The sequence below is a fragment of the Canis lupus genome, chromosome 1, assembly GCF_003254725.2.
Source record: "Canis lupus dingo isolate Sandy chromosome 1, ASM325472v2, whole genome shotgun sequence".
Classification (NCBI taxonomy): Eukaryota; Metazoa; Chordata; class Mammalia; order Carnivora; family Canidae; genus Canis; species Canis lupus.
This window is the reverse complement of record NC_064243.1, coordinates 99,645,976-99,659,918: the sequence shown is the minus strand read 5'-3', so window position 1 is coordinate 99,659,918 and position 13,943 is coordinate 99,645,976. Positions and strand designations below refer to the sequence as shown.

Below are 13,943 nucleotides of genomic sequence, written 5' to 3'. Positions count from 1 at the left end.
CTTCCCGCTGACCATGGAGCCTGACACACACGGCTTGATCTCACAACTGTGAGATCATGACCTGAGCTAAAATTAAGAGTCAGACGCTTAATGGACTGGGCCATCCAGATGCCCCAAATGCTTCTAATTTTTTTCCTTCTAATTTTTTAAAGTAATCTCTAACCCAACATCAAGCTCAAACTCATGATCCAGAGATCAAGAGTCAGATGCTCTACTGACTAAGCCAGCCAGATACCCCAAAATGCTCTTTTAAGTGTCAGTGAGTTTTACAAATACATACACCTATGTAATGACATACTTAAATATTGAACATTCTCACCACATCTAAAGTTCACTTTGTGTACTTCTCCCTCAGTCATCTCCAACCCATGTGTCAGACAACTACTAAGGACTTGCTTTCTGCCACTACAGGTTAGTTTTGTCTTTTCTAACATATTATATAAATGGAATAATTTATCCCATATGGACCTTTTGTGTGTGTGTTCTGTTGCTCACCATAATTTTGGGAGATTCATCGATGTTGTAACCTATACCATTATTTCATTTATTATGGAATAGTACCTCATTGTAGGAAATGTTACTACATGTTTATTCCACCCACTGGTTTTACCCATCACAGTTGTTTCCAACTTCTAGCTGTTATGAATAAAGGTGTTATGAACACTTATGTACCAGGATATTTTAAAGATTTTTAAAAAAGACTTTAAAGTAATCTTTATATCCAATGTAGGGTGTAGATCCCGAGTTCAAGACTCACATGCTCTACTGACTGAGTCAGCCAGGCCCCCGTTATGTACCAGGATTTTTGTGGTCTTGTGCTTTTATTTCCTATGGATATATCCCTAAAAGAATTGCTGAGCTGTAGGACAGGCATATGTTGAACCTCAAAGACATTGAGGGTATGCCACAGCTTAAGAGGCTAGCTGCACCAGTCCAAACTGAACTACGGAATTCAATATTCAGTCAAGACAAAATCTTCTATTTCACAAAGATGAAGCTGTGTGATTATAAATTCCTCCTGGGGAAGGAAAATGCGTTCAAGTCCCTCAGTGTACTCAGCAGAGACTACTAGCATAGTGCATGTGGGTTATACCTCACTCTGAGTCTAAATATAGCATCCTTGGTGACCAGAAGGAAAACTCCAATACTTCCTGACAATTCAAGCAGAGGAAATACACAGCTCCTGTTAGGCACAATCTAGGCATGAGCAACAGGAGGACAGACTTTAGATGTCCTGATCAAGAGCCCCACCCCACCCCAGGCCTACCCAGGGATCACCCTATTCCACCTATCTAACCATCAGTTTGTGGTTACAGCATCCCAGCAGATGAAGAGTTAAGTTTTGTTTTGTTTTGTTTTGTTTTGTTTTTTTGTGCTGGTTGCACTTGTGTAGAAAGTAGCTGCTTGTCCTTATCTGACCTGTGTCTCTAAAATAGAAATAATGTTGAGGTTTCCTAAGGTGCAGGTATTTTGGTTTTTTTGTTTGTTTGTTCTCTTGTTATTGTTGTTTTAAGATTTTATTCATTTATTTATTTAAGAGAGAGAGAGAGAGAGAGAGCCACCTAGGCATCCCTATGTAGGCATTTTGAATCCATCATGGGAAAAGACATGTTTAGTTGGGTAATTATTATATAATCCAGGCCTGTCACTCAAATGATATGACCCTAGGAATCACCCAAAAGAATAAAATTGTTATAAGCCCACACACTGGAGTATCTGGGGCCATTGTCTCTCTTGACTGGCTTGCTTCTTCCTTGGAATGTATATATTACTAAAACTTTGCCTGCTTTACTTTTTTTTTTGTTTTATATTTTATTTATTTATTCATCACACACACACACACACACACACACACACACACACACAGGCAGAGACACAGGCAGGGGGGAAAAGCAGCCTCCACGCAGGGACCCCAATGTGGGACTCGATCCCAGAACTCCAGGATCAAACCTTGGGCTGAAGGCAGGCGCTAAACCACTGAGCCATCCAGGGATCCCTGGGGCTGTGATTCTGTGTCAGTGAAGAGGCTGGCTTAGCAATCAAAATACTAGTCATGTGCTTAAAGTTTCCTCTCCTTCCAAACACCCTCAAACTCACCCTAGCTGGCCAGTGACATAACTATTTTATCCTGATGGATCATAAGTGGAAGAGGGCAGCAATACAGGACAAGAATCCCAGAGCAAGCTGGTATCCAGACACACTATTGCTCCAGAGGGGTCCTGGGAAAGGTACACAGCAGCAACAACTGTACCTACCTCACAGGAGTCCTTAGGTATAAATGAGTGAATATATGAAAAGCTACTAACACTATCTAAAACAAAATGGAAAAAAAAAAAGAAAAAAAAATAAATAAATAAAACAAAATGGACCATGATAAAGGTCATTGATTTCTCTGGGCCCCCCCAAAAATGCAGTGTGAAAGATGCTACATTTTTTATGAGGTACTAGATACACTCTTCTTTCCCTTGAATAGGAAAAATGACACTCATTGATACATTATTTTAGTTTTGCTATTAGAAAGCTCCATGTATCATGTTCGTATTGCCATGCAGTTATACCAGAAGTACCCTGGTGCCAGGTAATTTGGTCTAGGGGCTTGGGCTAATCCCTCTCCCTATTCCTATGACCAGGCTGGACACCTGGGTATGGCCAGCAGTGCCAGCTTCCAAATCACTGCCCACTCCAGCAGCCAGCTGCCCTGAGAGATGAAAGGTAGGAGCAAATGAGGTTATGATTACTACAGCAGTCAAGAATGGAACCCTCTGAACTAGGATGGAGTGTGAGAGGATGCTGGTGGCTAGAGGCACTTTCTGACTCCCAGGTACAGAAGGCTGTAACACTGTTAGGTATGTGGCCCAAGACAGGTGTGGTGATTTCCACAAGTCACAGAGGTGCCCAACATTAATGCAAGGCTGCCCGGGACAGGAGCTGAATGTCAATACTCCCAACAACCTCGAGTTGCGCATTCTTAGTCCAGTATTTTAGATGTGAAGAAACTTAAATCACAGACAGGGGACATCGGGGCCCATTATCACACAGGTTATGGTCAGAGGAACCCACCTGCAAACTTAGGTGAGACTGACCTACCCTGGGCCTAAGCTGACTCTCTTCATCCATGTTGCTTTAAAATATATATATATATATATATATATATATATATATATATATATATATATATATATGGGAGGGACAGAGGAAGAGGGAAAGGGAAGAGCAGACTCCCCATTGAACGGGGAGGAGAGCCCAACTTGGGGCTCCATACTTCCATCCATGACCTGGGTGGAAGTCCGATGCTTAACTGAATGAACCACACGGTAGCCCCCCTCCATGTTGCATTCTGCATCCAACTGGACATGTGCATACATTTTATGCAAGTTTGAAGCATTTGGGCTTGGAAACATCAGATACAGAACATCTCATTTGATTCTGCCACTCCGAAACAGTGTAGACCTTTCTCTTCCCAAAGTTAGGAGGGAATAATTCTTGCATGTCCCTAATTGTGGATGGTGAGGCCTGTAAGAATGCATCCCATGCTAAGAGGCTTGCCTGTATTTCAAAAAAGATCCCACTTGGACTGTTTGTACACAAGTATGCTACCTTGTCAAAGTGTAACCGAACTTAAGGGATTCACTGCTTAGCGTGCATTAAATTGAACACAACCCAAGGAAGTGTTAAAGAACTTTTTAATTACTTGTTACTAAATAAGTAAGGAACCAGGGCACTGTGTACCTGTAGGGTTAGTACAGGAAGCTTTTTTTTTTTTTTTTTTTGAGAGAGAGAGAGAGAGAGAACACAAGCTGGGAGAGGAGCAGAGAGAAGGACAAGCAGACTCCTGCTGAGCATGGAGCCCGACACAGAACTTGATCCCAAGACCCTGAGATCATGACCTGAGCCAAGATCAAGAGTCGGAAGCTTAGCCACCACCCAGGTGCCCAGCAGGCTTTTTATTCAGTGTATTAGGGTGTGGAGACAGGGAGCTTGCATATACACTAAGGAACCTACACACATTGTATTACTTAGGTACTTTGGTTCAACTGTGTCTTGGTTTGCTGTCTTGATGGAAGTAAATTACTCCCTTTGGGTTTGTTGTGTCTTTTTAAACACTAGACATTGCAGAACATCCTCCCACTCTGCTGGTCTCTCCTGATTCCCAGCCCCTTGCTGTGACCTCATATCTCACCCTTTCCCCTCATCCCTCATCTCTTTCTCTCAGGTCCCCCAACACCAGTGTCCCCTTATTGTGTCCTCACTTGGTCACATGTCTTTGAAATGCCTTGTTAACATGCTATTTGATGACATTCATTTGTTCTTTCCAAAGACCAAGACCTGCTGCCCAACATGGTGCTCTTCTGCCACCAGAGGCTAAGGCTGTACCAAACTGCCCAGACAGGTAAGTGAGCAAGGGACCTATCATGTCACTTTGTACTTGCACCTGCGCAGAGTCTCCCAGTCTGGGCTTTCAAACCTAATTCCTGTCCCCTGGGCAGTGACCCCATGGACTCCATCCTGGCTGTGTCCAATATGCACTCAGTTAACTGGCATGTCTCTGTTTTTTCAGCTGTTAGCATGGAGCAGGGGAAGAGCAGGTGTTATATGACCAGAAAGATAACCATCATGAAATATACTCAGAGCCTTTTCCCTACAAAGATATATACTACCAGGAATAAAGCTGCTAGAGCCATCTGCAGCTGGGTGAAGGACATTGCTCCCACTACAGGTCCCTCTAGCCTTCTTCTCTCACCTAAGTGAGAGAGATCATAGTCAGCAGGGGCCAGGGTTTTTAGCAAATACTTTGAGAATGCTGTAGCCAGGGAAGGCAGTTGGGGTCAAGGAAAAAAAAATGAAAGAAAGAAACTACGGTGGTGGAGATATGCTCCTCAGACACAGTGCTACTAAAGATTGGGATTTCATTGGAAGATTTAGTATGATCCTCTCCCCTCTCACCTTTTACACATCAGTGGAATTCCAGTGTAACAGGATTACAACTAAAAGAGATGCAAGACACGGACTCTCTCTGGAGAGGAACACTTACCAGAGCACAAAGTCTACAGAATAGACAAAAACTAGACCACTAGAGGAATTTGAAGCCTCTAGCACCCATAGTCACAACAAACATTAAGTACAGTCCTACTTCGACCCATATTACCAAACCTCCTGTTTACTTTTGTTCCTGTTACCAAACATATTTCTCACTTTCAACAACAAATGACAAGGCATATCAAAAGGCAAGAAAAAACAGGCTGAGCACACACAAAGCAATCATCAGAATGACAACCAGATAGGACACAGAGGTTGGGAGTATCACACAGGATGTAAAATAACTATGATTAAGATATTAAGGGTCCTAGTGGAAAAAAAGTAGACAAAATGCAGGAATAGATGGATAATGTAAGCAGAGAGATGGAAACTCTAAGGTAAGATCAAAAGTTAAGGCTAGAGATAGAAAACACTAGTAGTAATGAAGAGTGCCTTCAACTGGCTCATCAGCAGGCTCAACCCAGCCAAGGAAAGAATGGATGTTCAGCACAATTCAGCACAATGCAAATGCTTATCACTATCTGTTTCACAGATGAGGACACAGGGGTTCACAGAAGTCCAACCAGGTTAGCTAGGGTCCCACCACCGGCCCCAGGCAACACCCTCCCCATGCCCCCCACAACCCCCCACCGCCAGCCACCTGGCAGTGTAATCTTGTTCAGGGTGAGATCTGAATCAGGGATATGGAGCTACTCTGTGTACAGAGGACGACTTGTTGCCATTTTTATTTCATTTCCAATTTCATTAAATTGTGAGTTTACCAAACAATTAGCATTTCTCTAAATAGTAGGCAATCAAGATCCTTCTAGTCTAACTAATTACACGTTATAGGGATAATTTTAAAATACTTAGTTTTATTAGTTTTTTTTTTTAATTTTTATTTATGATAGTCACAGAAGGAGACATAGAGAGAGGCAGAGACACAGGCAGAGGGAGAAGCAGGCTCCATGCACTGGAAGCCCGATGTGGGATTCGATCCCGGGTCTCCAGGATCGCGCCCTGGGCCAAAGGCAGGCGCCAAACCGCTGCGCCACCCAGGTATCCCTAAAATACTTAGTTTTAAAGAAATTAAATGTCTCCAAACATTCAAACAGTGCTTGAAATGTTAATGCCTCTAAGCTTCTGAATAAGTCACGAGTTTAATATGTTAGATTTTCTTAAACTCTTTCAAAGCGAGCATCTATAGCGGAGATAGATGCATATAGAAGGAGGCAGGAATAATGAACGAACTTGACACACGTTAATTCCATATTTCCTTAAAACAGTGGGTAATATGCGGTGGGTAACATGACTGTACCACCTTATGCATGCAGATTACCGACCCTGAAAAAAACCAAATCGTCCCAGTGGAGCAACATTTGGAAAACCTCTTCTTCTCTGCCAGCAGTCCACCCGTGTGCAGAGACTGCCTTTCCTTTTGTTTTTAGGTGTGACAGACACTCAGGTTGGTCCCGAGGAAAAGACACCGAGGAATCAATATCGTGATGTGCCAACAACACCCAGACGACCCAAAGACAAGCAAGTCCGGGAAAATACATTCTGCGCGGTCCAGTTTAGTAAGGTAAGCAGATGGGTTAGGGACGTCTCAGAGAACAATTCAAACTCAAGAAAAATTTAGGCTGGGGGCTTGCAGCCCTTGGGGTAGAGGCTGCAAAAGTGATATTAACCCTTCACAGGACACAGAGAGGCCAAACCCGAGCCCAGGCCTCCAGAGGCAGCGCCGGGGTGGGCACTGCCAGGCTCGCTGCCAAAGCGCCAACGCTCGCACACGCACACACCCCGCCCGCAACGACACTGGGCTTTGTCCTTAAAGCCCCAGGCTGGGGTCGCCTCCCGGGACCTCAGCAGTTTCCGCTTCTGCGCGTCCAGCATTTAGTGTCGGCGGCCGCTTGGGTGCACGCCGGGATCCCAAGACCCCGAGCGCAGGCCCCCCAGCCGGGCGACTCCCCACCTCACGCGCGTGGGCCCACGGAAGCAGGGTCGTGCCTGCGGGAACCCATCTCCCAGAGCGCTGCGCGGAGATGCCTGACGGTCTCCAGAGGCGTGGGCAAGGATACCGCCCGACTGGCCGCCGAGCCGGCGGAAACTACGCTTCCCAGAAGGCGCCGCGCGTGCGTCCGCAGCGCTCATGGGGCCAATGACGGCTTGCGGAGGCTGGACTTCCGGCGTCCGGGGGCTGTCACTTTGCTGCCGGGCGTGGGGCCACACCGGTGTCGGGGACTGAGGCGCGACCGGCCCGGGCCGGTTTTCCAGAGGCTTGGAGACCCAGGGCGAGGGCTGCGAGGAAGGCGCGAGCGGAGGGCCGCAACGCGCACGCCGTGATCGTGGGCGACGGTCGCGTCCCCCGAGCCTGGGTTTCTCCGGGTGTAGCCTGGGACGCCCCGCAAGGCTGTGGGGCGGTGCCCAGAGTCACGTGTTCTCCGACCCCCGGGCGGCAGGGGCGGCGGCGTCCTGGGCGTCTGTGCCCTCGAACGACGGGAAGACTGAGGCCTGGAGCCGGGACGTCGCGTTGTGCGTCGCTTTCTGCGCGTCCTCAAGCAAGGGTTCTGATGGCGACCGCGGCGCTGACAGAGCCCGCACAGGTGAGTAGAGGAAGCGTGAGACCACCAACCGCCCGCTTCCTCCTCGAGGCACCCGAGCCTCGACTCAGGGAGGGACTTTACTTGGACGTTTTGTCTCCCCTCCCGGTCCGTCCTAGGCCCGGGGGCTCAGGCCAGTGGAGCGTGCACGTGCGAGATCCCCACTTCTGGCAGCCAAAGGAGTGAGGTGTAGACGGAAGTTCCCAGCAGAGGGTCCCACGCGTGCAAAAGCTGGGAGGGGAGACTGAGCCTAGGTGCTTCGGGAACTGAGCTTCCAGACGTGAGCAAGGAAGAGAAATAGCAGGCTGAGGAGTTACGTCGGGGCCCGGGGAGGAATCGAACAGAGCCAGGACATGCTTTAAGTTAGGATTTTTAAAGTATCCCACCGTTTCCTTGGCGGAGAAATGACGCAGAGCGGGGGTGGCCGTGTGCACGGAGCAGGCACTGCCACAGTCCGGGTAGCCGAAGACGGCACCTGCTGCAGGCACGCTGGGCCAGCGGAGACGGAAAAGGGGTTGGATTCCCGTGGGTCTGAGGTCTCAGGTGTGGCGTGTGAGCCAGTGGCCCTAGTAGAGCACAGTCCCAAGTTTTTTGGCCTGAGCACCCAGAGGAACGGAGGTGCTTTAGACAGGAACAGGAATTTGAAGGGAAAGCAGGCTGCGGAGTAAGATCAGGGAGTCTGTGATGTCCCAGGGTGGAGGTATGGTGTGGACCGGGAATTGCAGATGTCTAAGGATAGGGGCCTGACATTCTGAGCCAAGGCAAGGCCTGGGAATCAAACTTAGGAAGGAATCTCGTGGATGCGGCCAGGGATGGGTAGCACTCCAGGGAGATGAAGAAAGGCTGGTAGCCCCTGGGGCTCTTGGTGGGGGATAGAGGGGTGGAGCTTGGCTAGTGGCTGGAGGCAGGGTTTTGGCCAAGGAAATGGGGGAGGGACCATAGTTTGGAGGGAGGGTGGAACCGGCTTCCTGTGTGCCCACCAGATCCTTGGGGCCCCTCCTGTAGTGACTGGAGGGGATCTGCCGGCCAGTCGTTCATGCTGAAGGAGCAGTCTTGGGATGTCAGGCAAGTTCAGCAGAAGGGGGCATCCCTACGAGCATGGGCATGTCCTGCAGGGTCCATAGCTGGAACTTGTACAATTGCTAATTCCAGGAACAGTTAAGGGTATGTCTGGGGAGGTCAGTCTGTGCAAAGGCTGGAGCATGAGTGTGCACTTGGGCCTGCCTTTGGGGTGGTAGCCATCTGAAGGCCGAGAGCTAGCTCTGCTTACCTTGTGTAAGTGGCCAGTCAGGAGGCCGAGAAGGCATCTGTGCCCTAGACAGGTAGGGTTTAGGAAAGAGGAGGGAAGTTGCATCTGCAGAGTTGCAGAGCCTGGGGAGAGGAGGGTGAGGGGGAGCAAGGTAAGCCTCTGAGGGATATTGGGAAAGATAGCCCTTGGGACAGGGAGGTGGGTCCTGGGTCGTCATCAGCCATAGCTTAGATCGTGTCCATCCTCCCCTGCCCACTGTTGTAGAGCCTGATGGCCTTTGAGGATGTGGCCGTGTACTTCTCCCAGGAGGAATGGGAGCTCCTGGATGCAGCCCAGAGGGCCTTGTACTGCCACGTGATGCTAGAGAACTTCGCACTTGTGGCTTCACTGGGTAAGGCCCTGGGTTTTCCATGGGAAGCTCTGTTGTTGCCAGCACTAACCCCTTATCTCCTGTTGGCCTATGAGCAGCCTCATACCAGCTGGCTGAGTGTCCCTGTGCCGCTGTGGCGCCTCTGTGTCCAGGCTCGGCCCCTTTCATCTGGTGCTGCCAACACGGTTCTCCTCACAGGGACCATTGAACTCTTCCTGTGAGTCTTGCCATGTGGTGTGGTTTTCTTGGTTGCACAGATGACACCATCTATACCCCGTAAAGCCCTGACTTCTGCCATCTGTTGGGCGGTAGGTTGTCCTGAGCTGGGCCTAGCCCCTCACTTGCTTGTCTTTTCTTACAGGGCTCTCTGCGTCACGACCCCGGGTAGTCATGCAGCTTGAGCGTGGCGAGGAGCCCTGGGTTCTCAGTGAGACAGATGTGATGCCAGCCAGGAATGCTCAGAGGAAGGCCAGCCCTGGTGAGTGGGGACTCAGAGGGAGTGAGCTTGGGCCTATCTGCCGCCACGCTTCTGTCCCCTTTCCCTGCCTTCCTGGAGGCTCTCATCTCCCACCTCCTGCCTGACTCCCTCCCGTCCTCCTTATACCATCAGCCACTCCTGGAGGCTCTGGCCTTGGCTTGCCCATCAAGGGGGAGATCCCAGGGTACCCCATGCCAGGCAGTGGGCCACAGCCTTTACCAGGACAGTCTGTGACCCACACTCATGGCACTGGCCACACTATGGGAGAGGCAGTGGTGGTGGTGGAGGGGGGGTGCGCGGCGGCGGCACAGGCAGGGACAGGGTTTGAGAGTAGGGCCTGTAGCATCAGGTAGCTATCTGTGTAAGGAACAAAAGCAGGCTTGAGTCCCCTGGGACAGAAGTGAAGTACATACACTGGTATCTGGCCACTGCGTTTCTCCCCAGCTTGCACACCCAGTCCTTAGCATTCCTTTGCCTGACCACTAGGCATGTCCCAACCATCCCCTCTGGCCAGGATGACCCAGGATCCACCATTTCTGTGCCTTCAGGTTCCCGTCATCTGGCATACGACAGGGTGGTTCCTGGAGAAGCAGCGCTGCCAGGGGCCCTCCATGATGGCTCCCGTCCAGCGCCTACAAGGGTCCTTCCCTTCACTGGCATGTGTGATCGTGGGAAAAGCCTGGAGGACTGGCAGGGCATCTCCCCTTCTCAGGAGAAAAAACCCACAGGGGTGTCTGTAATCTATTGGGAACGGCTCCTGCTAGGTCCTGGCAGTGGGGAGGCCAGTGTCAGCCTCAGGCTGACCTCTCCACTGAGGATGGCTGAGGACAGCTCACCCAGGGAGAAGGCCCTTATGAACCGCCCCGTGCCAGGCAAGCAGCTGAGGGCATGTGGGGGTCAGAAGCCATATGGGCGGGAGGCCCCTGGGAGAGCCTTCCCCAAAATTCCAGAATTTGAGGCTGGTCTCACCTCTGGGCAAGGTGGTAAGGGTACAGCTAGCCACAAGCCTCATGGACTCCCTGCTGGCCAGGAGCCCCCGACCTGGCATCAGCTGGGCAAGGCCCTCCACACAGGCACTGGCCTCCTTTCAGGGGAGAAGCCCTTCGAATGCAGGGCATGCAACAAAGTGTTCGTGAAGAGCTCCGACCTGCTCAAGCACCTGCGCACCCACACTGGGGAGCGGCCATATGAATGTGCTCAGTGTGGCAAGGCCTTTAGCCAGACATCACACCTGACGCAGCACCAGCGCATCCACAGTGGTGAGACACCCTATGCATGCCCAGCCTGTGGCAAGGCCTTCAGGCATAGCTCCTCCCTGGTGAGACACCAGCGCATACACACAGCTGAGAAGTCTTTCCGCTGCAGCGAGTGTGGCAAGGCCTTCAGCCATGGGTCCAACCTCAGCCAGCACCGCAAAATCCACGCAGGTGGGCGGCCCTATGCGTGTGCCCAGTGTGGCCGCCGCTTCTGCCGCAACTCACACCTGATCCAGCATGAGCGCACTCACACGGGTGAGAAGCCTTATACCTGTGCTCTTTGCGGTGCTGCCTTCAGCCAGGGTTCCTCACTCTTCAAGCACCAGCGTGTGCACACAGGCGAAAAGCCCTTTGCCTGTGCAGAATGTGGCCGTGCCTTCAGTCACAGCTCTAACCTCACGCAGCATCAGCTACTGCACACGGGTGAGCGGCCCTTCCGCTGTGGGGACTGCGGGAAGGCTTTTGCCAAGGGCGCAGTGTTGCTCAGCCACCGACGCATCCACACGGGTGAGAAGCCCTTTGTATGCACACATTGCGGCCGTGCCTTCCGAGAGCGCCCAGCCCTCTTCCACCACCAGAGGATCCACACAGGAGAGAAACCTGTGCGGAAACCGCGGCGTGGGACAGGCCTGTGCCCCCAGGCCAGGCCTTCTTTGGGAGCATCATCAGAGGGTTCACTGGGGAGGGAAGCTGGGCCCATTCCCACTTCAGGTCCAGCCACAGTTTCAAAGCCTGCTGAAGCCTGAGTTCACAGCTGGTTGTCTAAACACCTGTGTTGCCCACACATCCACATTTTGGAGAAGACATGGCCCTGTACCGTGGTTCCATCTGCACATGGTGATGATGTTTGCCATTTCAGCCACAGGTCATCCCAACGGTCAGGCTGCAGAAATATCAGGGGCTGTGTGGATGCTGGGACTTTGGTAGGGCAGAGACCTGGCAGAGTGCTGTTTCATGCCTATTATGACCTGGGTACTCAGGTGAGGAGGAGGAGGGCTGGAGTGCTGGGGAGGTGGTCCTAGAAGGTTCCCACGTCTACAGCAATGACTGCCAGGCTGACCCTCAGGATGTTCCTTCAAGACCTCACTTCATCCAAGGCCTCCTGTGAGCAGATCCAGGGGGTAGGAGGTGCTGTCATGTGCTGTCTGGTGTTGGCCTTGGGCTCTAAGTCTCAGCTTCCACCTCCGGAAAAGAATGGGAGGGAGAGAAAGGGAGGGAAGGAGGGAGGGAAAGAGAGATTCAGGCCTACCGAGGGTATCTGCAGGACCCTGATAGGCAGGATCTTGATAAGGGCCAACATGTGCCCCTTGCCACCCCTGTGAGGTGGCTGCTGTGGTTGGTACCCCATTTCTCAGATGAGGAAACTGAGGCAGAGAGAGGGGATGTGAGTTACACACAGCAGAGCTAGGACATGGCTCCTGGCCATAGGCTCAGCATCCCGAGCTCAGCACTCTGCCCCCATGCTCTGGCACCCATGCTCTAGTCTGCCAGTGTGAGAGCTGGGTGATGCCAGGCCTGGCTACCTGCACCTAGAACTCCCACAGACGGTGGAGCAAGTAGAGGTAGAGGGCCCTGGGTTGGAGAGAGGGAGACCAGCATCAAGAATGATGGCTCTTCAGCCATGCTCTTCCATTCAGTTTCTCATCCAAGCTTCAGGATTAGCCACATCCTCTTGTTACCAAAGGCTCCCTTACAGGAGCCTTTATATCCCCACTGCCCTGAGAAGAGGTGATCATAACAGGTTTGGAGGAGACCAGATGGGACTACTTGTTTCTGCAGAGTCTGGTGGACAGGTGTCCACCTGTTCTCTTGCCTCAAGTGGAAAGGGGATTTGCCGTTCCCTAAGGCCATGTGTGTGCACCCTCCGATCGTGGGACACCTCCACATGGCTGGGACACGGAGTCTGATCGGTGGGGTGGGGCCCAGGTTTTTCCCTGTGGCTCTCAGCGGACCAGCGTCCATCGTGACCTGAGGCTTTACTCCCAGGGATGTTAGTGGACTCTTTACTTGGGAACAAAAAAGAAAAGACCCAAAAGTAGAAGTTGGAATGGACGTATATTGTGTTAATCCTTGCATAGCAGTGTGGAAGTGCACAGCCTTGGCCTCCCCTCCCAGCCTCCAGATTATGGTTCAGAACGGTTTAAGAACACAATCCAGAGAGGTTTTCAGATAAAAATTTTCAAACGTGCACAGTAACAGTCTGATGCCTGTTTCATCTTAGCACAATGCATACATGCCTTCAGTGTGTTTCCCCAATGTACAGGGACCTTGTTTTGTCCCATGTCTCTTTGAAAGACCAAAGGGTAGATGTGTAGTCTGAGGCCCACTGAGGATTTGGGATACCTATTATCCCCTTGGTAGTCATAGGTGTAGGAGTATCCAAGGAGGTCTGTGCTGGGTGGTGTGCCTGGGGCCCCAAACAGGGCCTCTGTCTGGATAGGAGTTGTTTATGGTCCAGGCCAGGGGATTTAGTGGTGGGGTCACCAATTGGCTAGAAATATGGAGTCCAGCCTGGTGAGTCCTCTATCCCACCAGCTGCAAGATTTGGCAGCCGTGTGCCATATACAGTGACCACAGACCTATTGCTCTCTCTTACTCCCATCTTCCCAGCAGTACCAGGCTCATTTCTGGAACCTCATAGCTCCTACAAAGACGAGAGACTTGCTAGACCTGCTCCCAAAGACCCTTAGATGCAGGTCTTATGTGCCAGGCTTCTTAGTTCCTTACAGACTCCTGAGCCACTGCCCTGCCCCGCTCCCCCCCCCCCCCAAGTCATCCTTTCTCCTGTGGTCTGGTACACCCTGGCCTCAGCCACATCTTACCTTCCCTCAGAAGGGCCTCCTTGAATGTGCCTTGAGTAGTTAACAGCCTCAGGCTACAAAGCTGTGAAATGCAAACATCTGACTGATAGGTCTTGGAAGCCGATGGGATTCAGGAGCAAAGGCATCTTCAAAACACCAAGTGGGTACTCAGC

General features: G+C 51.2%; 1 protein-coding gene and 1 long non-coding RNA gene across 8 annotated transcripts in view; both read left to right on the top strand.

Moving 5' to 3' along the window:
• Positions 1-224: 224 nt before the first annotated feature.
• LOC118351381 (uncharacterized) lies at positions 225-6,653 on the top strand. The gene is made up of 3 exons (XR_004806763.2): positions 225-411; positions 4,319-4,390; positions 6,465-6,653. It is a non-coding gene; the product is annotated as an uncharacterized LOC118351381 (long non-coding RNA).
• A 523-nt stretch (positions 6,654-7,176) lies between these two features.
• Positions 7,177-13,943, top strand: part of LOC112643336 (zinc finger protein 324A-like) — a 44,671-nt gene continuing 37,904 nt past the window's right edge. Inside the window, exons 1-5 of one of the 7 annotated variants that reach the window (XM_035701756.2) lie at positions 7,184-7,619; positions 8,600-8,681; positions 9,130-9,256; positions 9,597-9,713; positions 10,262-13,157. In XM_035701756.2, coding sequence (XP_035557649.1) covers positions 9,136-9,256; positions 9,597-9,713; positions 10,262-11,715 — 1,692 coding nt within the window. In that variant the 5' untranslated portion in view covers positions 7,184-7,619; positions 8,600-8,681; positions 9,130-9,135 and the 3' untranslated portion in view covers positions 11,716-13,157. Of the gene's footprint in view, positions 7,620-8,599; positions 8,682-9,129; positions 9,257-9,333; positions 9,453-9,596; positions 9,714-10,261; positions 13,158-13,943 lie in introns of those variants that run through there. The other 6 variants (XM_025421291.3, XM_025421292.3, XM_049093402.1 and 3 more) reach the window with 6 other exon arrangements.